We start from the raw sequence: 27,501 nt of genomic DNA, 5'->3' as shown, positions 1-27,501 counted from the left end.
CCAGAATTCCCAAGCCAATCATGCTAACTCAGGAATTCTGTGAATTGAAGTCCACAAGTCATAGAAGCGCCAACTTTGCCTATCCCGGGCTAAGGGGGGGAAAGTTAACATTTACTCATGGTCAGAAATTATTTTCTTAACCCAAACAGTTGTTTTTTGTAGCTTGCATGAAATTGTGTTAGGCATCAGAAATACATAAAAGGGATCTGAATTATATATTGGAAAAAAACTAATGTGAATTTTCTATTTTTATGGGAATAACTTTTTATTATTTTTAATCCAACCTATTACTGGTTGTTTAATCTCTAACCCTGCTTTGCTTTTGCTTGTTGTTTTTTAATGCAACCTGTAATTTAAACCCCAATATAAGTTTTGATTCTTTTATTTTTGCACAGTAACATATTTGGGCCTCCTTCCTTTCCGTAAGACATCATGAAAACTGTGTATTACTATTTTCTTATTCTCCTCATACATAAAAGATAATAGGAACAGATTCCCTCAAAATGGGAGGGGGGAAAAGTTTATGCTGTTTTCACTTGTACAGCAATATTAGATTTCCCCATGGAGATAATTATTTAGCTGTGTAGACTAATGTGAAATCCCATTGCCTCCGAATCTCTTTCAGCAAAAGGACTTGCTGAAATAGGTTGTTAACTTGTTTAAAATACTTTATTTGTAATCCCTTCTTCAAATAAGAAAAATCAACTTGTTCCGCTGATCTGTGCATCTGTCTGAATTTTGTTTATGCTTTGACAGTGGCTTTTGTTGGCACTTTCTAAATCTTGGGTGTGCCTTAAATAAGAGACACTGGAAGCTGCTTAACCTTTTTAGTGGGGTTAATATGCTGTTTGTTTTGTTTCTGCAGGATGCAAGTCCTCTTTATGGTTGCTGACTTCTCTCGGCCAAATGTCAAACAGCAAAGTATGTAAAATTATACTTTTGCCAAAATATGTGGCACTGAAATGTGCTTTTATCTAACTTTTGGCAAAACAACTTACATCCAACGCATTGCCTTTGAACCATATAGTTCAGCAGAGGGCTCGCTCTCTAAACAAATGTGCGTTTTGATCTGTAATCCCAAGAGTGTTTAATTTAGGAGATATGTAGAACCGGTTTATTATCCACCAAGCTCCAGAGAGATACGGTAATATGAAGGAAAAAGTGTTTTTCATACTTTTAAAGTTCAAAGTATTAGGCTTGATCTTAATCTTACTTGTTGAGGTAAAATAGGATGCCCAACATTGCTGAGAGTTTAGGATGTTGTTTTCTACAGATGGAACCAGCAACTTGAACAGTCTTTTCCACACACACACCCCAGTTCTTTTTCATTTCTAAAAATGAACACTTGCCATTTTATTCTGATATTAAAAAGTCATGGCTAGTAAACAAAGTACTGGTCTAAATGTGGCCAAAGTTTTTAGAAGAGACGCTAACTGCACTTTATTGTTGGCAAATGAAGAAACCAAGACTGGCTGGTTATTGCAAGATGGTGGTGGGGAGAGAGATAAACCAGTTAAATTAATTATGTTTTCCAGAGAACTGCAGTATTCACACCCTCCCACCCTTTTGGCATATATGGTTGGTATGAGTTAGAAACCCAGGATTCTTACATGCTTTGTCTAGTTTAGAAAATTATCCTCTATAACAGGCCTGTCAAACTGGGGCCTATGGACCGGATGTGTCATGTGCAGGCCACGCCCACCCTTGCTCTGCAAAGGCATGATATGTCACGTGACGCAATTGAGTTTGACACCTGTGCTCTATAATTAGCTTTGTTCAAGATTTCTTAAATCACGATTCTGCTTTCGTTTTGCCATAGAAAGTACTGCAATATGCATTTTTTCTCAGAGTCTTACTCCCAACCCCCCATTATAACTCTCACTGCTTTGTACTTTGACCTGAATGGTCAAATTTTGCAATTTTGTTTTTAACCATAGGTTGTGCCCCACTAATAAGTAATTTTACTTTGGAGCTGTGACTAAGCTTTAACAGAGATGGCCTTTTCTGTTTTTATTCTTCTATTGTCTTGAGGAGGGGAAAGTTTCACTATAATGAAATACTAAAAGCATTGTTTGCATATTTCATTTACTGAGGCCTGGTTGCTACAATATCAGTTCCCAAAACTTGCCACTCAAAGTCGCCTTGAACCACAAGATGGGCAGCAAATACATTTGATAAATTATTTATGCAGGAGACAGCAATCTCTTCAGGCAGCGTGAATCACTATGCAACCTGTAGCTTCTAATAGACCAAATTCTGACTTGAGAACACTGATCTAATAGGATTTCAGCTGCCTATTTTTAACTTTTGAGATCAGGACCCATAGTGGTGATGTGTCTTCTTGCCAAGCCCTGATTTAAATTATATAGATTGCATTAATAGCCTAGCCATAGATTTTCCTGTATGAGAAAATGGCAAAACTCTTATTTCCTAAAAAATGTCTTTTATTTAATTTCTAAAGGCCTGGTGTTTTGTACAATTTAAGGAATTTATTTACCGATAAGTTCAAAGTGGTGGCTGAAGATAATATACTGAAAATAACTTGAAAATACTATAGCTAGTGGCCAGTGCAATATTGAACATTTTATTGGTTTATTTTTTCCTACTTTAAATAGTCTTTATTGAAACAGCAAAAATGTTTGACATGATATTTGGGATCAATTTTTCCTATCAATAAAACTTTTGTTTTTAAGGTCATATATTGTTTATGTAGTTCTTGGGGTGAAATACATACTTTTAAAGCATTAAGTTCTCATCTGATTGGCAAAAAGATGGAGATCCTAATAAACTGTACGTTGTGGTTTATGCATAATAGCAGTTAGTCCCATGTTAGTAAACCAAAAGATGCATAATATGAAGTTAGTTGGTTAGATTTATTTCCCATTCTCTGCACAAACTCAAGGCAGTGTTGAGTTGAGGTACTTCTTCATGGAAATGGCACAGAAAAGATGGTGTCCCTTAATCTCCCTAGAAAATCTTTTGGAGGAACCTCCAAATCTCCGGAAAAAGTATGGAGCAGGTGGACTCAATAAAAACGATACACTGAACTAACCGCCAAGGTCAATTTCCAGAGGCAGGGTCAAGAGATCTCTTTGAATCTATTTCATTTGGGAGGGTATAGCTTCTTCATTTTTGGAAGGACATGCTGTAAAAAGAGCTTAAAGAAAAAAATAGGAAAAAAGGATGTATGAGAATTATGAACCATTGGCTGCATATACTGATGGAATCCCCAAGACCTTCTCTACTTTTGAAATTGCATGGCGGCCTGGATGCCTTGTCTCTGCTTTACAGTTGATCTTTTAAAGCAAAACTATGTAGGGAACTTGCAAAATTTTAAAATGGCTTCTGTAAAGATGTTACTTTTCTCTGCAAGGAATTATTTGTATGGACATCCTAGCTAAGTGCTATATTTTATCTTTTGAATGTTTTCTTTTGCCATACTGAGTGTTCTCCCATCACTGGCTGTACAGGTGGAATTAAAAGAACTCAATTTTTACTTCACTTCTGCCAAGTAACAAAACTTTTACAAGTTGTACGCCGTGAGCCTGAGCCATAAGGAATCACAATTTGAGCTTGCTAGCTGTCGTCTTTAGCAAGATATGGGCTATTTCTTTGTAGAGTAGTCTGTTATCAAGAAGGAATTTACCAGCTTCTGTTCCAGGTGAGGCACAAAGAGTTTCCAATTCAGTATTGTTTAAAGATGGATTTATCTACTGCAAATAATTTAAGCATGTCTATTTCCAAGGGATGCAATATTCCAGTTATGATCATAGAGTGCAGAGGATCGCCAAGGGCCACTGTAGTCATGTCTTGTAGAGTACCTGATGCAATTTTCTGATCAAGAGCACCGACTCTTGCTAAGCCTACACAGATAGTGTTCTCGGTTACTTCTGCAAAAACAAAGAACAATGATTTAGGAAAAATCTGCTTCAAAAGTTTGACTTTTTGACATAGAAGCCTATGTACATCCTAATTTACATAAGAGAAATAATATATTAAGATATAAAGACATTCTAAACCCAAATGGGACAATTAAAACAAGATTAGAACTTGAAAATTTGGGCCAAAAAGTGGAATGGTGGGAATACCTTCAGATCCAGACTAAATTTAACAAAGACACCAAAAATTCCGGGATTACCAAAAATGCTTTGTTAGATAAGCTATGTATAGGCCCACAAGATAAGATAATCAAAAACTTCTATGGCTACTTAAATTACAATGACTTGGACTCCTTTAACCAAAAATCCAATGTTAAGAAATGGCACCTTGACCTTAAAAAAGAGATAAAAGAGGAGGAATGGCAAACACTTTGGACAAAGAACTATAAACTGACTATTGCCACCTCTTATAAAGAAAACCTGGTCAAAATGTTTTACCGTTGGCATATTACCCCAATTAAATTAACCAAAGTGAACAACAAACTTTCACCAATCTGTTGGAAATGTCAACAAGAATTGGGTACCTACTTTCATCTATGGTGGGAATGCAGTAAAGCCAAATCCTATTGGGAGATGATTGGAAATTGGATTGAAGAAATATTAAATTTGACGTTCGACAAAACCCCTGAATGTTTTTTACTAGGTATAATTAGGCAAAAACTGTCAAAACCCCAAACTCACCTTATCATCCACTTAACTACCGCAGCAAGACTTACATACGCGCAGTGGTGGAAAAATGAAGATCTTCCCCCAAAAGAAGCAATACTTAGGAAAATAATGTACTGCGCAGAAATGTCGAAACTGACCCTATTAGTCAGGAACGAACCGTCAGATACGTTTAACAGTTGTTGGGACCCTCTCTATAAATGGCTAGAAAGCAGCAGAGAGACCAATAGGCTTTAAGAAGGTTAAAAACCAAAAAAAAACAAAAAAAAACAAACAAACAAACCATGAACTGTCACAAATCCGGTATAAAGTATTTCATTATCTAATATTATTACACGAGACTGTATATGTATTTAACTACCTAAACCTATCATTATTTTTTGCGAACTTCCTAATAATATATGTAAATGCAACGCTGGCTTCTAACACTCTTGATAACCTATTTGAAATATGTTAACTGAGCAAAAATATCTAGATCTAATTTTCGTTTTCAATACAACTCCCCTGCTTATTCGCCGATATTGTTATTAGTTTTGTTTTTGTTTGTTTGTTTGTTTATTGTTTTGTTTTTTTTTTGTCTTTTTCCTTTATATGTGATATGCCCCGCATTGTATCTTGTATCATATGTTGTATATAACGATGTATATGTCTATATTTTAATAATAAAAATATTTAAAAAAAAAAATAAAAATAAAAGTTTGACTTCTGCAGCAAATCTAAGAGAAAGCGACTCTCCTTTCCTTTCCTTCAAAGTTACATCATCTTTCCACTGACGCCAGGAAACCTTCTGAAGGTTTCAGAATCTACAATCAGTTCCCTGAAAATTGGAGCAATGCCTGTAACACTGCCTTGTAATAGGATGTGGCAAAATGTGTACAGACCAGGCACAGGAAATATGGTGATCTAGCAGGAATCTGAACTTCAGGTATAATAATTAGGTGGGTTTTCAGTCACCATATATATGTTGTGGTTAGCTCTGGTCCTGCTCATGCCCCAAGGACTGTGGATGTGGGGGAGACATCCACATGCTGCAGGCCTGTTTTGCCCCCAGTGGAATCTGCTGATGAAGGCTCCTCTGACCAAGAAGACATGAGTGACAGGGAGGAGGAGAGTGTGGCAGACAGCTCAGAAGGAGATCAATTATCTAGCTCCTCCTTGGATTCAAAACAAGAGTTAATGATACAGCCACGCATGAGGAGATGCATAGGCAACAACAACTGAGAGATTATTATCAAAGAAAATGAGGCCACCTGTGGTTGGGTGGGGCTGTGGTAATTAGTGAGGCTGCTATAAATAGCAGCCTGTGGGTTTGGCCATTGTGGAGGATTATCTGATCATTGTGTTTCGTGACTGCTTTACTGACTTTGACCTTTTGTGTGCTGCTTTTCCCCCGCTTTGAAACTAAACCAGAGCAAAGTGTGTTTCACTTTGTGAAAGAAGAAAGACTGTGAATTGCCTCACAGCTGCAAGCTAAGTATCACAGAACTGATAAGGGACTTGTACAAATTACCAGTTTGTTTGGAGACAAGTGCTCTTTGCTATACCAAAAGAGGGCTTAGTTTATGTGAATTTTCATTATAAAGAACATTGTTTTGAATTTTCAAATGTGTGTGTGTCTGAAATGTGTACCTGTGAATTTTTGGGAGGAGTGTACCAGAGAGCCCGACAGAACATATATATATGTTATGCAAGTTATACATACATACATACATACATACATACATACATACATACATACATACACACACACACACACACACACACACACATACATATATATATATATATATATATATATGAAAAAACAATGAAGCATTTATGACATATTTGTGGACAGAGTTTCACATCTCCCAAAAAGTTCCTGTAACCAGAGAAATATGAAGAAGAATTTGCTGAGAGTCTTTTTACTCTCCCACTCTCATCCCCCCACCCCGGTTTTGATAGGGGTTGTCTTCACTAACCATAACTTGCATAACACAGTAAATTGTATTATGTTTCGCTTTGTGTTATTTCAATCCAAGATGATGAATTAAATTGTGGTTAAAGTTCTCCTTAATAATTATTGTTTTATGTTCCTTTGCTTCATAGGAATGAACGGTGTTTCCAGGTTTGCTTTTGATAAATAGTGTATCACTTTGAGCTACCATCTTGCCTTTATATGGAAAGCAAGTATCCATCTTGTTTGCTATAAATTACTGGCATCAAACACTGAACAACCAGGAGCTTTACCACAGAGGGGTTCAACCGTGGCAACTTTTAAGGCCTGTGGACTTCAATTCCCATAATTCCAGCATGGCTGGCTGGGGAATATTAGGAGTTGGTCCACAGGCCTTAAAAGTTGCCAAGGCTGCCACTTCTACTTTACAGTGTTATTTTAAACCTCGAAGCAAGGATGAGAAAACTTCAGCCAGTCAGATATTGCTGAATTCCAATTCATGTCATGCCTACTGAGCATGACTGGATCATGACCAGGATGATGGGAGTCATAGTGCACCCTTGATTTCACCATCCCTGCTCTACAATTTTACAATCAACATGCTTGAGGATCAAATCAAGATCAATTTACTTAACTTTTGAGGTTTCTTTTTTCTACAACATAGAAATGTCTTACTAACAACTACTTTGGGATTACATGTTTTCCCACCAAAGTCTGTATTTCTTTGTGCAATGTCAAATGGTTAGTTGAATATAAGACGGCAAGGTATTCGATACATATTTTTCTTTGTGCTGATCAAGGACTGTAATATTCATTCTTTTAAATATTAAAAGTGCTGTCCCACTCTCCATTTGGGAAAGCACTTTTAATATTTAAAAGAATGAATATTGCCAAATTTTGTGGCAAGTCAAATCTCACACTAAATGAAGGAAATGCATAATTTCTTTTGAGTGTGGGAAATGAATAAGTCAATATGATTCATTCTTGAAATATATCCATATGGAATGTTAAACCCCCCCCCCCCCCCCAAAACTGGGTCATTGAACTTGTGGCTGGTTTGTATGCAAGCCAACATTCTACGGCCTTTAAATATGTGCTTCCAGGCCAGTGATGTACATGACATGATGAACCAATGTAAAATGTTGGTTTCCGTGCAAACTCTATCTTGCCAAGTTCAGGATGGCCCATCTCCATATTACCATAAGAGTTCTTGAATTTCAAGATTTCAAGCAGTATATCTTTCTACCAGAAAGGACAGACAGGTTATACCTGGCTCTTGACCCTGTAGCCGCCGATTCTGGACCACTGCAAGAAGTTGTTCTGCTGCTTGATTCACACTCATGTAGCGTGGTGGCTCAAAGATTTTCTTTCCCCTGCCAAAGAAAATAAACAATATTTTCAAACAAGGAGCTCAAACACCCTAGTCATGTCAGATTCATGAGCACAACAAACTGACATTTGTACGAGTCGGTTTGCACACTGCCTTTTGTTCAACAAATTATTATTATTATTATTATTATTATTATTATTATTATTATTAATTAGATTTGTATTCCGCCCCTCTCCATGGACTCGGGGCGGCTCACAACACAATAAAACAATTCATAACAAATCTAATAATATACAATTTTAAATTTAAAATAGTTAAAAAACCCCATTTTTAAGCAGACATACCTACAAACATACCATACATAAATTATATAGGCCCGGGGGAGATATCTCAATTCCCCCATGCCTGACGACAAAGGTGGGTTTTGAGAAGTTTACGAAAGGCAAAGAGGGTAGGGGCAGTTCTAAATCTCTGGGGGGAGCTGATTCCAGAGAGTCGGGGCCGCCAGAGAGAAGGCTCTTCCCCTGGGGCCCGCCAACCGACATTGTTTAGTTGACAGGACCCGGAGAAGGCCGACTGTGAGACCTAATCGGTCGCTGGGATTCGTGCAGCAGAAGGCGGTCTCGGAGATATTCTGGTCCGATGCCATGAAGGGCTTTATAGGTCATAACCAACACTTTGAATTGTGCCCGGAAATTGATCGGCAACCAATGCAGACTGCGGAGTGTTGGTGTGACATGGGCATATTTTGGAAAGCCCATGATTGCTCTCGCAGCTGCATTCTGCACGATCTGAAGTTTCCGAACACTTTTCAAAGGTAGCCCCATGTAGAGAGCGTTACAGTAGTTTATTAACCTAGAAAGACTTAGGCTGAGTTTGGTCACTTCAGTAACAACTGAAAAGCAGTGAACAGTATGTTCAGCAGATGGAAACATATTGGTGCACTCTGCTCTTGACTTCACTGGTCTAGCTTCGGATGTGCATTAAAAGCTGCATCCAACATTTATGTCATTAGGAAAGGGGAATCATTCTTGGGTAGACCTGTGGCTGTTTTGAAGCTTTTAACCAAGGAATTACAGCCTGCATGATTCAGATGAATGTATTCCCCACTTCTAAAAGAGGTGCCCTCTGTTTACTCTTCTAGTACAATCCCAGCCATGGCTATTCCTCAACCCCCTCAAAAGTAGTGTTATACTTCCCCCTGCATCAGCGACCCGTGCTATCCATGCCAAGTTGAAAGGAAAGCCTGTATTTTCCTACCATATATTCTCCAGTTGCATAATTATAGTCCCTAAAATCCAGTGTTTTAAGAGTTGTTTTCAGCAAAGTTTGCCAACCCTGGACTTGGCCAAGCAAACGTATGAAGAAGTTCCAAAATAAATTCTCCCCCTGCCCCCGAGATTGTCAGTCCATATGTATATGAAGCTAAACCAAAGTAAGGATGTGTCCAGAAACCATCAACTGTTCCATAAGATGAGCTGGCAAAGAGATTAAGGACGCAGACTGATCCACCCAGATTAGAAATACTGAACAACTGGGAGTGGGGAAATATTATACCTCAGATAAAATGACTAGCCGCCCAGAGTCCTTCGGGAGTGGGCGGCATACAAATTCAATTAATAAATAATACACTTGGATCAGTGCAAATATCGTTCTGTTCCCTTTTTAAAGTGAAAGACAACTAATACATGCTAAACACAATAAGAACTGCATTTGCTTATAAAGCATTCAGTTTATCTTTGAAAGAAAAAGATGACTAAAAGTAAGGCTTGGCCAATGACATTTTATTGCCTGAAGCAGAGGGCAAGTGATACCTCCAATTCCAGTTTGTACAAGACTTTAAAAGTACTTAAAACTACAAGGAGAAAAGCCTGGACTAGTTATGTGGAGGAACACCCTGATTGTGATGAGCAGTTTTTTCAGTAGAGGTCTTTAAAAAGAGACTGAACAGTCATCTTGTTAGAAGTAATCTAGTGCATCTTGCATAGTGCCAGAGTTGGACTTGATATTCTTTTAAGACCCTGTCCAACTTGATGTTTTGAAAGCCAATGGTGCCATCTCTTAGGCACCAATTCCTGGTGGCGCCTCCTGAGGTAGATGGGCGTTTCATTCTACAATGTGGCCACCCTGTTGTGAAGATTAAATTGGCTACTGTTGAATCAGTAAGCCTCCTGGGATATGGATGCAATCAGACATCCGACCTCTGCATTTCAGAGCAGCCAAAATTGGATTGCAGCATTGTTTCTGATTGGACAAAGGCTTTCAACTACATTCAGCTGATGAGATATATATATACATTTGCAAAACAATTTGGGGATCCTTGAAAAAGTTCTGGGTGCATACTTACTCCAGATTCCCTACAAATATTTAAATGTAGCATTTGTAGAAATATACTTGAGAACATTTCAGTGGACTTTAGTTATGATTTAATTTTGCTATTGATCTGTACCATAATCCAGAGTATGAATGATCAAAATTTCTTTCCATCTCCTGTGTTAATTATGTAATATGTAATCTTACAGGCTCCTATAATAGTTATTCTACTTTCAAGTGTTAACCTATCTACACACTCCTCACTGTTACATGCTGATAATCAACATACAGCAAGACAACTTACCTCATGAGATTTTCCACTGACTGTTCTTTCACTTTAATGTCTGCAGAAAAACATAAATGTGATACACTGGAAGTTCATTTTTATAAAAACTATTAAGATTCAAGATTTTATTTTTTTCCCTTGCGTATGATACAGAAATATGTTCATAGACTGTCTTCTTTAATGCATTTTTGCATGCACAATCTTACAATCTCTGTTCCCCAAAATGTTTTTTTTATAAAAAAAATATGACTAATTTCAGCTAGCCTGTACCATTATATTCATTGCTCTATTGTATTATCCAATATGTGGCTACCATTTTGTTGCTGTACAGCCAGTGGTGTGATTCAAATAATTTAACAACTGGTTCTCTGCCCTAATGACTGGGTAGGTGGGCATGGCCATGGTGGACATGGCCAAGATGTGACAGGCAGCACTCGGCATCCTGCACTTCCCCGGGAACAAAAACAGACTGTGGGGGAGGACATGCCATCCCCATGCCCCATTTTGGGCCTACCAAGCCTCCTGCAGACTCCTGTGAGCAAAATTGGGCTGCAGGAGGTGGGACGCCGAACCGCACCCTCTGTGCCCCATTTTGGGCCTCTTTGAAACCACCTGGGAGCAAAACTGGGCTGCAGGGAGATCACGCTGCATCCCCATATCCCATTCTGGGCCTAGTAGGCCTCCTGCACTTCTCTGGGAGCCAAAATGGGGCACGTGGGGACTCCTGAAAGGGAAGGGGAGGGTCAGGGCCAGCTAGCAATTTAACTACTACTTCGCCCAAAACAGCTGAATACCACCACTGTGTATTCACTGTCTTTGAGCTGTTTTAGAATGTACTGTATGTGTGTGAGGCAGAAAAGAATTTATTTTATATTTCACATTTATTATTTTTATAAATAACTGAAGACGGCAAATATACCAATATTCTTTCCATCTGCTATTTCTCCCACAAACCCCCCCCCCCCCCTTGTAGGACTAGAAGGTAGGACTAGAACTTACGGTCTATTGGTTTTTAGATCAGCTTTTTAATTGCTAGACCAAACGGGCTCTTAATTAATTAATGTCCCCCCCAAAACATAGCTGTTTTGCAGAAATAAATGATTCCAGAGTATCTCTACAGAATTAATATTAGTACATAACAATTGGATTTTCACAAATTGATTGGTATTGAGGATCCCAGATAATGTCAACCAATTGCTCCAAGGAGTCCTGATCATTTTTCCTCTTTCCCAATCATTTGTTTAGGGGGCTCAACAAGCATTCTATAGGTCCATGATGGCGAACCTATGGAGCCATATCGGAGGGCACATGAGACTTTGCCATGTTTCAACTCCATGCGTGGGCTGTTTTTCCTCAGGATGCTTCAGGGAAGCATCCTTGAAGCCCCGGAGGCAAAAAAATTCCCCCAATGAACAAACTGGAAGTTCAGAAAAACACACTTCTGGTTTGCTGTTGTGCTGTTTTTTGCACTCCAGAGGGTTCAGGGAAGCAAAAAATAGCACAATGGCAAATTGTAAGTGAACTTCTGTTTTGCCCGTTTGGGCACTTTTTTCACCTATCAGGCTTCCGAAAGGCCTGTGTGCATGCGCGGGAGACAGCTCAGGGGTGTGTGTGTGTATGCGTGTGTGTGTGGGGGAAGGGGGTTGGGCACGTACACGCATGCTAGCACACCCCCTTTTGGCACTCAAACCAAAAAAGGTTTGCCGTCACTGTTATAGGTAATAAGCAGATTATGTCTTTTGGTGATATCTTTGCTGGATTTTTTTCTTTAGACTTCTTCTGCTACTGGGATTGACACTGACACATCCTTATTATTTATTTATTATTTATTTTTATTTATACAATTTTTATGCCGCCCTTCTCCTTAGACTCAGGACGGCTTACATGTTAGCAATAGCGCTTTTTAACAGAGCCAGTGTATTGCCCCCACAATCTGGGTCCTCATTTTACCCACCTTGGAAGGATGGAAGGCTGAGTCAACCTTGAGCCGGTGATGAGATTTGAACCACTGACCTTCAGATCTACAGTCAGCTTCAGTGGCCTGCAGAACAGCACTCTACCTGCTGCACCACCCCGACTCTTTATGCGTTTGGATTGGCTTTGTAGGGTCCACTCTTTGAGGATGAATTTCTGCTAGTACCTAACTCAGCTTGTAAGACACAGTCCATTTTTAATAATTAAAAAGATTTCTTTTTGCATTAAACCTAAGTACCAATCTTAATTGAAGTCTGTTAGGTAGATATCAACTTTAATAGCTGTACCATCTGGAACCAAATATGTGTTAATACGATTTAAGGTTGAAGCAATCAATAACCTACTTGACGTTTTTCATCTTCCAAAAGAAAAACATATTGGGTGTCATACTTCCTTCAGATCATTAGTTACTGAATTTGATACCCTGTTAAGCCTAAGCAGTATAAATGAGCTATAAGGAGGAACTATGGATGCAAATGTAAGTGCTGTTTTGTTTCCATCAGCTGCCTGCCTCGTGGCCAGCGAGAGCCACTTTAGCAAGATAAAATCTGGAGCTGCATTGCCCTCCGATAGTTTATGAATATAATTCAAAGAGCTGGTCTTATCAGCAGAAAACAAGCAGGTCCATTTGCGAGGGGTTCAAGTCATCCACTTTATAGTGTTCTATGTGTAATCCATGTGTTTGGAATTTAGATGGGATCAAGCTCATGCCTTTTGTGGCTGTGTGAGGACTCAAAACTAATTCCCTGCTTGACCCCCTCCTCCCTGCCTTACTGGTAGTTTCCCAACAGATATTAAGATCTACAACCCTCTGGATTAGGTATTACATAGATTATCTGAACCCGCCTAACTAGTGCACTCCAATCAGAGAGAGAACGATTCTGGCTCTCCCACTCCAAGTGGGGCAGCAGCAAATTTGGTTAGTGGCCTTGTTCCTTCATTTCTTTGGAATGGGTACCCCACTGTCCCCCCATAGTCTCCTCCCTCAAGGTTTAAAGAAGGCAGTCTTTAAAGCAGCACTGTGTTGTGTTGAATTACAATGGGCTATTTATGGTAGCTTTACCCAATTGCTTGTGACTGAGATTACTGGACTTGTTTTATGGATTTTTATTGTGGGTGATGTGATGGTAAACACATGATAAATTAAAGAGCCCTCCAAGTTTGTTTTTTTGTTAAGAATGGAATTGCCCTCTCTTTATATTTTAGTGTCATTTATATCCAGTGTTTATTTTATTCTAATTTATTTTATTCTTTTATTCTAGTCATTCGAACTCTGGATCTAATTCATTTTCCATATACAATCACTTCATAATTGCACTTTAATTTTTAACCAGCTATTCATACTTCTTTCATATATCAACATTAATCAGTGACTGTATTCATACACTAAGATAAGCCAGAATACACTTGGAACTTGATGTGTGGCCCAAACAATTGTAATTTGTACATCAGGTTTCCAGCTGAGCACTTTACATGAACCCAGACAATTGTGATTTATTTACAAATGGCTATCTTAGAATGGCTTGGCATTCTGTGCAAAGAAAATGCTCAAGTAATTTTCCTCAATATTTTTAATACAGAGGTGTCTGTGTTGCGTGACTGTGTGTGTGTTTATGAGAAACAAACCATACTCCATGGCAGGGGGGAAATACCCCCGGTTCACTCATGCCTATGGGCTGTAAGAGAGCCGTTCGTGAAGGGACCACGAGGTTCCGCCCACCTATCTGGATGCCGCCATTTGGGTTTTTCTACCCTCTGCACATGCACAGAATGCTTTGCGTATGTGCAGAGGATAAAAGAACCCAAATGGCGGCATCCGGTTCGGTGGGTGGAGCCTCACGCTCTGTTCATGCTCTGATGAACCCCAGGCATGAGCGAACTGGGAGTATTCACCCCTGCCCCATGGGCAGATTCAATCTTCCCTAGTCTTTTCCCTTTGGAGGATTGGGAATCTACATTTGACACACCTGAAACCTCGTCTTACGAACCCCTCGTCATACGAACTTTTCGAGACACAAACCTGGGGTTTTAAGCTTTTTTTGCCTCTCCTTCCGAACTATTTTCACCTTATGAACCCGCTGCCGCTGCTGGGACGCCCCACCTCTGGATTTCCGTTGCCAGATGAAGCGCCCGTTTTCGCGCTGGTGGGATTCCCGAGGCTCCCCTCCATGGGAAACCCCACCTCCAGATTTTGCGATGCTGCAGGGGAATCCCAGCAGGGGAATCCCACCAGCGTGAAAATGGGCGCTTCGGCTGGCAACGGAAGTCCAAAGGTGGGGTTTCCCAGCAAGGGAAGCCTCAGCGAAATCGCAGCAGCGCAAATGGGAATTTTGAAAACCCCACCTCTGGACTTCCGTTGCCAGCGAAGTGCCCGTTTTTGTGTTGCTGGGATTCCCCTGCTGGGATTTCCCTGCAGCATCACAAAAACACGGAAGTCCGGAGGTGGGGTTTCCCATGGAGGGGAGCCTCAGGGGAATCTCACCAGTGCGAAAACGGGCGCTTCTGCTGGCAAAAGGGGTGAATTTTGGGCTTGCACGCATTAATCGCTTTTCCATTGATTCCTATGGGAAATATTGTTTCGTCTTACGAACCTCATCCTGAAACCAATTAAGTTCATAAGACAAGGTATCACTGTAGTAGATAAAATGGAAGGGATTTGAGAATTCAGGTATTAAGAAAGAAGAGTGGGAGACCTGCTGGACAGAACATTGTCCAAAACATTTGACAAGCTGATGTGTACACAGAAAGACAGTAACATCTCCTTTCATTCAGCATTAATCACAGAGAAGAAATGCAATTTTAAATCTCTCTAGCTCTCTGCAAATGCACTCCAAATGGCCAACATCTGTGCAGTTTAGATAGTTATATGGCTACTGCAGCATTTCAATAATTGAGGAACAATTCCAGTCAATTCCCCAATGTGTCAATTATTTCCAGACCAATTTCTGTAGCAATCATGTTGACTGATTATATGCTGGCAAAATTCTTTTCTTTCCAAAACATGCAGAGAAATTGCTTTTGGACTTAAGAGGTTTTGGGATACAATGCTGGAACTCCTGGCTTGTAATCAAGAAAAGCAACTGAGGTCATAAGACTGTTAGCTGCTTGCAAGAACTCACCACCAACCCACGATCACCGAAAAGGCTACGGTTAAATCAACCCCGGTATTTAAAGAACACTGAATGAGCTAATTACATCAGTCCAATTTCCATCTGATAACAATTCCATGTTTGTTTGGCTCTGTAGATTGTCTCTTTGCTTACACGTTAAATCCAATTTTGTCTGAAAAGACTGGTGCAATTGTGCTTAGCTACAGGATCTATTGGGCTGCTTCCTTTTCTGCAGATCAAGTCATTGATTAGTTTTAAAAAACAATAGAAATATCAGAAATAATGAGTATTTTTGCTTTCCCTCTACAGTGGATGATGCCAATCTCTATATATCATATTACTATACTGCTAAAAAATAAATAAAGGGAACACTTGAACAACACAATATAAATCAAACTTCTGTGAAATCAAGTTGTCCACTTAGGAAGCAACACTGATTGACAATCAATTTCACATGCTTTTATGCACATTCAACTTTGTACAGAACAAAATATTCAATGAGAATATTTCATTCATTCAGATCTAGGGTGTGTTATTTGAGTGTTCCCTTTATTTTTTTGAGCAGTGTATTAAAACTCAGAAGCAGGAAAAGTAAGTAGTCTTCAGAGTGGGGCGGCATACAAATCTAATAAATGAATGAATGAATGAATGAATGAATGAATAAATAAAATAATAAGTAGCTAGGCAATCGTGGCCTTGCTAAAACTTTTATTTTAAACATTTTAAAGACATTCTAGGATCACCCCCTTAATAATGGAAGCACATTTGTGTGACCTTCTTAACTGTAATTTAAAACTTCTTACAGTGGGGCAATTTAAAACTCCTGACTCTGCACTATTCAGTTGTTATTCAGACTCAGGTTTCTTTGCAGCTTTGTGCTAGATAAAGGAGTACATATTTCTTAAAATTGGGGAATTAGTGACTGGGGAGACTTAGACTTCTACTTCTTCCAAATGTTAAAGAGAACACTAATTCATTACTATTCAATTTATATTATTAGCTTTTCCCATTCCATTGTACTAAGTTTTAGATGAACATTTCCATAAAGACAAAAGGCCTGAAACAAATTGTACCCTGGGGCAAATATAAGAAGACCACCTTCATATGGACACTTGTGGTGGTGGTGGTGGTGGTGGGGCTTTGCTCTTCCTTCTCCTGAGCTTTCCCCCCCCATTTCCTATAAAAAAAAAACTTTGGACCTCTTTTCATTTGAAGACCAGATGAAGCATGTAAGCAACTAACCAATACATTAGCAGAGATAGCAGTCATACAAGGCAAAAGAGGCTCATCTCTTTTTCCATTCCACTTTTATCTACAATTTGACAGCAATAGCACTTAGACTTATACAGGGGTGGCTACTTCCTGGTTTGAATTGGATCAGCTGAACTGGTAGTGAGCCGCTGGTGATGTCACGATGGCATCACGGATCTGGTTTGGTGGTTGCTGATCCATGGGGGCTGCCATCTCTTTTGGGATTTTTTTCTGAATTTTATACTGTTTGGCAGTTTTTTCCTCTGTTGCTGCTTGAAAAAGGTGGGCCTCCTGGCCGCCTTCGGGTTTATACTTACCTTTATTCCTTTGCCTGAAGCACAGTTGATCAGCTGATTATAGCTACTAAGCGTGTGCAGAAGCAGAATTGCGCAAGGGGAAGGGCCCATGTGTGAAATGTTGCAGTGTGAACTGGTAGTGAAGGTAAGCTGGAACTTACCCCTGGACTTATATACCACTTCAGAGTACTTTACAGCCTTCTCTAAATGGTTTACAGAGTCAGAATATTGCCCCCCACAATCTAGGTCATTTTACCAACCTTGGAAGGATGGAAGGCTGAGTCAACCTTCAACCGATCAGGTTCGAACTGCTGGCAGTTGGCAGAGTTAGCCTGCAATATTGCATTCTAACCACTGCGCCACAACGGCTCTTATTTGATATTTCTTATTCGATCAGAAAGGATGAATTATTCAATTATTCACAAAAGTGCAGTAGTTCGCATTGATGAAGCATGCTAATGGACAGTGTATTTATGACAAATGTGTAATGCAAAAATTCTGCGTGGTGTATGAGCAATTAAAAAAAGACATCCAACAATTGCTTGAATTATTATAATCTCATGTCTAAATAAATAAATACCAGGTGCAAATGTTTCTTACCGAGTAAGCAAAGAGTGTGCATTCCATTTTTTTTGTTTTTTAGAATTTTGTCAAAAAAACTCTCAGGCTTCCATGTGTCTGTCCAGAATACAATAGAAACTGTTTCTCCAAAGTTGTAGAGCTATAAAGAAGGAGAAAGAGAGAGATAGAGAAATCTTTAATCACCATAATACTGTAATCCATAAATAATATAAAAGCTGGTTATAAACATTATTATGGGACTTTTCTAATGTACCAGAATCATTGAATTATTTTTACATGTCAAAGGCAAGTAACTAATTGAAGTACATTGGTCAGAGATGTTTTTGAAAATTATTTCTACAATGTCCTGGAAGTGCTCCAATTTCTTCTTTGTCTATTATTGCTAATTTAAAATGGTATAGCTATATATTTATTTAATTAATTAATTTAATTAATTAATTTAATTTGATTTATATGCCATCCAACTCCTGGAAGACTCTGGGTGGAATATATCTCATATACCTCAATGAATCTCAATGCAAAGTAGAAGTTTGGATTAGGACCAGAGAAAATCAGGCTCAAATCTATTTTCACACAATGAGCCTCTGTGATCACTTTGAATCAGTCAATATATCTCAACACAACCAATCTCACAGGGTTTTCCTATAGAGAAAGAGAAGGAACTGCTATACTAGATGCTATTGGTTTTTTCAGTCCCATCAAAAATTAGTTACTGAGTAGGACTTCCAGAGGAAATATGGCGAGCGAAATTGGCAACCATGGCCCAGGAAGGCCCAGGATCCAGTGGATTGATCAGGTCCTTGAAACCTTTTCAGAGAAGACAACAAGAGAGTTCTGAAGGCTGCTTCTCACAAGGAAACTACCGACAATGATTTTCCATGGTTTTGAGCACTGGGAGATGATGGAACCAATCATTTTGCTTTGGAGTCTTTTATATGACATTACGTTTGCAAACTTCATTTTTTAAATCACTTTCAGAAATTGCCTGTTAGCCATCTTAAAACTATTAGAGACAAAGGACAAAGTTGAAAAGTTTCCATTAGTTGAGTTTATCTTCAACTCCAAACAAAAGCAAAATTAATTACAAGTTTACAGAGCCTGAAATAAACAGCAAACAGCTGAGTAAGTTTTTGATCTAAGAATGGATCAAGCGGATTAAGTACCCAGGCAAATTATAATATTGACTTTTACTGAAAGATGTTGAAATTAACTACAAAAACAACTTCTTGTGGGAAATGCTGTTCTGCTTACTGCAAGTCATAATAATAATCTTCTCATACATAATAAAAGATAAGTGATGATTTTAGAAACTGAACACTAGGGGCGATTAAAGATTTTAAGCAGAAGGGAAAAAAATTAAACTTGATGTCATTTAATAATGTGACTTACAAAGTGACACTAAATGTTATCAGAGATGTTAAAGGAGATTTTTGAAAAATAAAACCAAAGGTTAGTGATTAGAATATCAGCACTGTCAGTAATGAAGTCTGTTTCTATGGATAGACTATCTGTAAAAAAATGTTAATAAAGGAATGACCAATGTGGAATAAATTTTATCTGAGAAGATAAAGTAGGGAAGGTAGAACTACAAAAGACAATCCAAGATAATAATTTGGAAAAGGACACTTTAATAGATATACAAACTTTGCCGAACTTTAAAAAATTAAACACAAATGATAAACCAAGAGAGTGACACGGATGTTTTCTTGTTCAATTTAGAAGTTTGTTAAAAGCCTTGGAAAATTTATGCAATGAGATAATGAAGAATTGAAAAGAAATAAAATCCTATGTTACTATTTGATTGAATTAACAATTAAGATATTGAGAAGTAAATGGGAAAATATAAAGTTGGTTTATTTGATCAAGGTTAAAGTAAGAAATGAGATATGGGATGAAAGGCTATCTGATCAGGGATCTGAAGAGTTATTAGATTTATTTAGAATAGAATAGAATAGAATAGAATTCTTTATTGTCCAAGTGTGATTGGACACACAAGGAATTTGTGATCAAGGTTGCAAGTCACTTACATATTTCTTCTTTTTTCTTCATTTTCTAACCCTAACCCTTCCTTTGCTTTTTTTCTTGCACTTTTTTCCATTCCATTTTCCCCTTCTAAATTTAATGTGTATTAGCTTTTACTGTTGTAATTAGTAGAAGCTAATACAAATTAAACTTAGAAAAAAATAGAATGCAAAGAAAGAATAAAAATGCAGGGAAAAGAAAAAGTAAGTGAAAAAAGGAAGAAAAAGTCAGAGAACAATAAAGAAAAAGAAAGGAGATATAATAAGGAAGTGACCACTAGTAGAAACAAATTTAATAACTCTTCAGAACCTTAAAAATGTATCTCTTCATGCTATATTCCATTCCTTATAATGGCATTAAATAAAAGAATAAACTTAAAACTCTTAATAAAATTATGTTTTTAAAAAGTAACTGAGTAAATTTGAATGCTAAAGAGTGATAAACTGAAATGACAATATAAAACCACTGCAGTAAAAATCCAAACATAACACAAACTTCCTAGCCATTAAACCATTAAAAGGATTAAGAAGGTGGAAGAGGGAAAAAGTGGCTATAAAGTTGGAAAAGCAAGGAAAAACAAGTCCTATTTCTAAATGGGTATTCAAAAGACATTTTTAGCTATGCAAGCATGTACTATATCATAATGCACGAAGGAACCCTCATTGCAATGGCCAGGTACAGAGAACAGAAACAGAAAATCTTATGCAAAACTCTTATGGAAGAGGCAATTTTTTTAAAAATACAAACACACACCTCTTTCTCTTTTTGTTACTGATTTGTTCTTTTTCTCTTTGGTTTAATTCAGCAACCTTTTTTTTTTTTTTAAATGGAGGGCTACACTTCATAACGAGAATTCTGATTTAAATCTTGCAATCCTAAAATAGAGTTAGGAAAGGATACACTGTCGTGTGATCTTGGATTACAGCAATCAGCGCGGATGTCTCATATCCCAACGGATGGTCAGATCTCACAGAGTTGGCCTTCTCCAGATCTCATCAGCCAAGCAATGTTGGCTGGCTTGGCCGAGAGGAAGGGCCTTCTCTGTGGCAACTCTGGTCCTCTGGAATCAACTTCCACTAGAGATTCACACTGCCCCCACCCTCCCGGCCTTTCGAAAGGCTTTAAAAACACACCTTTGCCGGCAGGCCTGTGATACTGGATGAATCTGAATGAATGGTTTTTAATGTTTGGGGTTTAAAGATTGCGGTTTCTGGAGTTTTAAGATTTTGTATCCTGTATCTATTTTACCTTGTATGCCACCCTGAGCCCGCTGGAGAAGGGCATCTTAGAAATTTAAATAAGTTAAAAAATAATGTGAGAAAGCTGGTCTACAGGCTTCTTCTTGGAAGCCTTTTGTAAACAACTTCCAATCAAGGAACAGCAAGTTTAAGGAGAAAAAAGCACAACTGAGTTGTAAGGTGCTGCTCCTATAGACAGCCCATCTATAGCTTCTGTAGAACACCTGAAGCATTGCTGGATACACTTTTGCAGACTCCAAAGCTGTCCCCAGGTGCGTGGTTTCCCATTCTTGCTAACACTTTTTAACTTTTTCTCCTGACAACAGAGAATAAGGGGATTGCACAGAAGGAGATAGAAACCTGGAGAGGAATTGAATAGAAGTGAGAACAGATGGATGAGCTGGGATGAAAGGAAGCGGGGCCACTTTTGCCTCAAGGTCTAACTCCTTTGTCTGAGGCTTTATCCGCTACAGCCAGAATGCAGCCCAACTGCTCCAAAGATATACAGTATTCCCTTGACTTTCGCCGGGGATGCGTTCCAAAACCGCTCGCGAAAGTCAAATTTCCGCGAAGTAGAGATGCGGAAGTAAATACACTATTTTTGGCTATGAACAGTATCACAAGCCTTCCCTTAACACTTTAAACCCCTAAATTACAATTTCACATTCCCTTAGCAACCATTTAGATTATTACTCACCATGTTTATTTATTAAAGTTTATTAAAAAAATATTTATTGAAAGCAGACAAAAGTTTGGCAATGACATATGACATCATCGGGCGGGAAAAACTGTGGTATAGAAAAAAACCCGTGAAGTATTTTTTTAATTAATATTTTTTTAAAAACCGTGGTATAGATTTTTCGTGAAGTTCGGACCCGCGAAAATCGAGAGAACACTGTACAACCCTCTATCGTCAAACATTTTATAGGACAATTATAGGATTGCACAGTAGTTTGTATAAGGAAAACATAGTGTCACACCAACACTCCACAGTCTGCATTGGTTGCCGATCAGTTTCCGGTCACAATTCAAAGTGTTGGTTATGACCTATAAAGCCCTTCATGGCACCGGACCAGGATATCTGCGAGACCGCCTTCTGCCGCATGAATCCCAGCGGCCGGTTAGGTCCCACAGAGTTGGTCTTTTCCGGGTCCTGTCGACTAAACAATATTGTCTGGCGGGACCCAGGGGAAGTGCCTTCTCTGTGGCAGCTCCGACCCTCTGGAATTAACTCCCCCCAGAGATTAGGACTACCCCCACCCTCCTTGCCTTTCGTAAACTTCTTAAAACCCACCTCTGTCGTCAGGCTTGGGGGAACTGAGACATCCCCCCCTTGCCTATGTAATTTTGTGCATGATATGACTGTGTGTATGTATTTTATCTATTGGGGTTTTTTTTCTTTTTTTTTCTTTTTAGACTTTGTAATGTAAAACTGTTATTTTAGATTTTAATTATTAGATTTGTTACCATGTATTGTTTTTATCACTGTTGTGAGCCGCCCCGAATCTACGTAGTGGGGCGGCATACAAATCTAATAAATAATAATAATAATAATAATAATAATAATAATAATAATAATAATAATAAAGTAATGATAAAGTAAGACAATGGCACAGTGGGACAGGGAAGGTAGGCACAATGGTGCGCTTATGCACGTCCCTTACAAACCCCTTGGAAAAGGTCAACTTTTTCTTTGGGTTGTGATGGGAGAGGTCAACCCTTTCTTTGCCTTGTGATAATCTAAATGAATGGGTCATCTGGATTTTTCACAAAACAGATGTCAGGGTTCAAAATAGCATCCAAAATTAAATCAGAGTCAAAGGCATTGCATTCCTCAAAGTTCCAATTTATTAGCAAAGCCAAATCTGTGAGAAACCCGAATCTAAGGTTACCAGGGTTTCTCCACCCAGTTTAAAGTTCATTCCCTTGTTCCCACACCCACAAGTTCATCAGGTTGACCAGTCTCCTTCATGCCAACATGTCCGTTACTCCCATCAACTTCCGGGCGGGTGTCGAACAAAGGATGACCTTGAGAATCTAGAAGGAATTTGTTACGGCTACATTTCTACTTCCCTCTTACAGGAACCCCTCCCAAATTCCCACAGCATGTATACAGTCTAATGTATAATATGCGCCAGGCCAAAGTCTACAAATCAGACGGCTTCGGCTTGACAGCTTGCTTCATTCGTACTCCTAGAACAGTGTACTCTGCAGATGATTTTTGGAACAGTACGTATTTTAAAGGTCACTTGGGTAAGTTGAACGAGAATGAGCAATCCAAATTTTGTATTTCCCAACCCAAATTGCCCTGTCGGGAACTTGAGAAAGAAAAAAAAAAGGTTACTCAAGTTGGGGGGAAAAGGTCAAAATGCAACTTTTAACTCTTCATCACCTCTTGAAGTCCTCAGCTGGATGCCTTTTTAAAAAGAGGAGCGGATTTATTGTTGGTATTCATGCAACTAACTCTTCTCTATACCCAGCTCAATTGGTAAGCAAGAAATTGGCACATTTTCGAGGTGTGGCCCAAAATAGACAGCAAATTAAAATGGGAAGGACAACAAAGCTGAAAATAAGAAGAGTGGTCCATAATTCATAGATATAATAGAATTACAGTGCAACCTAGAAAAAAGAGTCAAAGGAAATGGCTTAAGAGGACTGTACATTCTTAAATATTACACTTCAGGAAGAGCTAGCCTGGTGTGGTTGTTAGGCACCAGGATAGAAACCACAAGACTTTGAGTTTTAAGCCTTTCTTAAGCATCAAGGCAAGTCAAGGCAAGAAGCAATGGGCGGAAGCAAGTTGAAGAAAGACCTGAAACTAACAAGAAACTTCATGACAGTGAGAGCAATTAACTAATGTAACAGCTTCCCTCCTGGAGTTGTGGGTGCTTTATCACTTCAGGTCCTCAAGAAAAGATTGGACAGCCATTCATCTGGGATGGAATAAGGTCTCCTGCCTTGATATAGGGGGTTAGAATAGGACTCCCAAAGTCCTTTCCAGCCATATAATTCTACAATCTTATCAATAAACCCCTAAAGGGACGTGTCTGGGCAGTTGCCAGGAGTCAACACTAAATCAAAGGCACAAAGAAATAATAATGTGATAACAACAACAACAACAACGACAACAACAACAACAACAGAGTTGGAAGAGACCTTGGAGGTCTTCTAATCCAACCCAACCCCCTGCTTAGTCAGGAAACCCTACACAACTTCAGACAAATGGTTATCCAACATCTTCTTAAAAACTTCCAATGTTGGAGCATTCACAACTTCTGGAGGCAAGCTGTTCCACTGGTTAATTGTTCTAACTGTCAGGAAATATTTCCACCCATTGCTTCTTGTTCTACCCTCAGGTGCTTTGGAGAATAGGTTGATTCCCTCTTCTTTGTGGCAACCCCTGAGATATTGGAACACTGCTATCATGTCTCACCTGGTCCTTCTTTTCATTAATCTAGGCATACCCAGTTCCTGCAACCGTTCTTCATATGTTTTAGCCTCCAGTCTCCTAATCATCTTTGTTGCTCTTCTCTGCACTCTTTCTAGAGACCCAACATCCTTTTTGCATTGTGGTAACCAAAACTGAATGCAGTATTCCAAGTGTGGCTTTACCAAACCATTACATAGTGGTATTAACACTTCATGTGATATTGATTCTATCCTTCTGTTAATGCAGCCTAGAACTGTGTTGACAGCTCCTGCACACTGCTGGTTCATATTTAAATGGTTGTCCACTAGGACTCCAAGATCTCTCTCACAGTTACTACTGTTGAGCAATGTACCACATATATTGTACCTGTGCATCTTGTTTTTCCTGCCTAAGCAAGATTAAACAAGAAACCTGCAAAGAATGTAGAACAGTTCTTTTTTGAGCTAGATGTTCTGCTCAGGTATTCTTTCTACGTGTAGGGACAATAGAAGCAAGGTAAATTGAGAAGGCACTCCATGGCTCTACAACAGAAGGACCTGGTGGACTTTTAATCTATCAGAGAGTAACAGGGAACCAAACTTAACCACAGCCTAGACATATTTTCCCATAAGAAGTCCCACTGAACATATATTGTTTGTATGAATCTCTCTCTTGCTGTTTCCTATCTGATGTTCTTGTTCTTGAAATTTCTATGAGAATAAATAATGACCACTGAGTAAACATATGGATAAATGGGGTTTTGGTATTTTTTAGTTTTAAATACAGTGATGCCGCGTCTTACAAACCCCTTGTCATACAAACTTTTCGAGATACAAACCGGGGGTTTAAGATTTTTTTGCCTCTTCTTCCAAACTATTTTCACCTTACAAACCCAAGCCGCCGCCACTGGGGTGCCCCGCCTCCAGACTTCTGTTGCCAGCGAAGCGCCCGCTTTTGCACTGCTGGGATTTCCCTGAGGCTCCCCTCCATGGGAAACACCACCTCCGGACTTCTGTGTTTTTGCGATGCTGCAGGTGAATCCCAGCAGTGCAAAAAATGACGCTTCGCTGGCAATGGAAGTCCAGAGGCGGGGTTTCCCAATGAGGGGAGACAAAGCGAAATTGCAGCATCGCAAAAACACAGAAGTCCAGAGATGGGGTGCTGCAATTTTGCTGAGGCTCCCCTTGCTGGGAAACCCCACCTCCGGACTTCCGTTGCCAGCGAAGCACCCGTTTTTGCGCTGCTGGGATTCCCCTGCAGCATCACAAAAACACGGAAGTCCGGAGGTGGGGTTTCCCATGGAGGGAAGCCTCAGGGGAATCCCAGCAACGCAAAAATGGGCGCTTCGGCTGGCAAAAGGGGTGAGTTTTGGGCTTGCATGCATTAATCGTTTTTCCATTGATTCCTAATGTTTCGCCTTACAAACTTTTCACCTTACAAACCTCGTCCCGGAACCAATTAAGTTCGTAAGATGAGGTATCACTGTATTAGATTTCTTAATCACTTTGTATTTTATTTATTATGTTATACGTCTCCCTGAGCTGGTTGAGAAGTGCGGCATAGATATCTAATTAAATAAATAAATAAAATAAAATAAATATGTAGAAAGCAAAGACTGCAACCTTGACATAGAGAGGACAGATCTTTTTTTTAAAAAAAATTAAATTACTTAAATAAATAATCCAATGTATATGCCAACCACATCACTGATCTGCCAAGCAGCTCTAACAAAACAACAAGGAGTTGAACATAGCTTGAATCCAAACTAAGAAGAAGCCTAAAGAAATTTTGGGCTGACCCCCTCCTTGCTTGCAATTCAGAGTGAGTGTAAGAAAGGAACAAGACAAAGCAGAATCACACGTGCAAAATAGGGTTACAATGGCTCATCTTATTAAGAGTAGATTAAGGCTTTCACCGAGACTGTTTCTGGTCTGGTTTACATCATAGAGTTTACACTTATATGAAATTGTAGTGGGAACAATTCTTCATGGATTAAATTATTCAAGCTCTACTCTAAGAGTCTTATGGGGGTGGGGGGAAAACATACTTTTTATATAGATAAGAGATGGTGGATTCAAATACCTGTACTGCCTTAGCTATGATGCTTTCTGTTTAAATTTAACCCTAAAGTATTTCACAGAATAGTTAAAAACTCCTCATACAAATTTTCAAATAGAACTTGACAGTGTAAAGCTTTGCAGCCAACTCTTTGATGGAAATAAATAGTTTGGTGCTTCAAATTCCAGAGAACAAGGGCGAAGAGGAAAAAAGGTGAACCAAACGCATGGAAAATATAGCGCTTTGCTCACATAAGGTCACTGGATGCTGCACATCTGCATTCAGTTGGAGTAGCATTTTATCTAGTATCCTGATACCCAGATTTGGGGCCTTTAAAACCAGGTAAAAGATAATAATTAAAACCAAAGCAGCATCTTAGCTCTTTGGAATTGCCTTTGCTTAGGATTTTCTCATCAATTTATCACTCTAAGGATGCAATATCTTCTTCTTTTGCAGCCAGTCAAATTTTCAGCTCTGATTTTTATCAGTAGAAAGTTTTAAGATGTCCCTAATTTGAAGGTAGGACTCACTGGAGAGCCTGGTGCTGGGAAAGACTGATGACAAAAGAAGAAAGGGACGACAGAGAATGAGGTGGCTGGATGGACTCACTGAAGCAGTCGGCGTGAGATTAAATGGACTGCGGAGGATGTTAAAGGATAGGAAGGCCTGGAGGTAAGTTGTCCATGGGGTTGTAATAATAATAATAATAATAATAATAATAATAATAATAATAATAATAATAATAATAATATAATATTAGATTTGTATGCCGCCCCTCTCCGAAGACTCGGGGCAGCTCACAACAATGATAAAAACAATATTATAGTGAAACAAATCTAATATTAAAAAGAAATATATAAAACCCTATCATATTAAAACCAGACAACGCATACATACCAAACATAAAATATAAAGAGCCTGGGGGAAAGGTGTCTCAAATCTCCCATGATGGCTCGGACACAACTTCGCGATTAACAACAACAAAAATTGCAGGTGGTTGTCATGGAGAAATTGCCTACACCGTAACCAAGAGATGATAATGATTTGACAGCATATAATCACTCAATTTTGCAGGTATGATTGCAAATATTT

The 27,501-nt window shown here is 38.9% G+C and overlaps 1 protein-coding gene across 2 annotated transcripts in view; it reads right to left on the bottom strand.

The window, feature by feature from the left end:
• Positions 1 to 2,563: 2,563 nt before the first annotated feature.
• Positions 2,564 to 27,501, bottom strand: part of DPH5 (diphthamide biosynthesis 5) — a 53,032-nt gene continuing 28,094 nt past the window's right edge. For both annotated transcript variants that reach the window (XM_070746454.1, XM_070746455.1), the window contains exons 5-8: positions 17,701 to 17,821; positions 10,488 to 10,527; positions 7,810 to 7,913; positions 2,564 to 3,890 (exon numbers count right to left, since the gene is read on the bottom strand). In XM_070746454.1, coding sequence (XP_070602555.1) covers positions 3,685 to 3,890; positions 7,810 to 7,913; positions 10,488 to 10,527; positions 17,701 to 17,821 — 471 coding nt within the window. In that variant the 3' untranslated portion in view covers positions 2,564 to 3,684. The remainder of the gene's footprint in view (positions 3,891 to 7,809; positions 7,914 to 10,487; positions 10,528 to 17,700; positions 17,822 to 27,501) is intronic.

Source organism: Erythrolamprus reginae, chromosome 3 (assembly GCF_031021105.1).
Source record: "Erythrolamprus reginae isolate rEryReg1 chromosome 3, rEryReg1.hap1, whole genome shotgun sequence".
NCBI lineage: Eukaryota > Metazoa > Chordata > Lepidosauria > Squamata > Dipsadidae > Erythrolamprus > Erythrolamprus reginae.
This window is presented reverse-complemented; position numbering and strand designations above follow the sequence as displayed.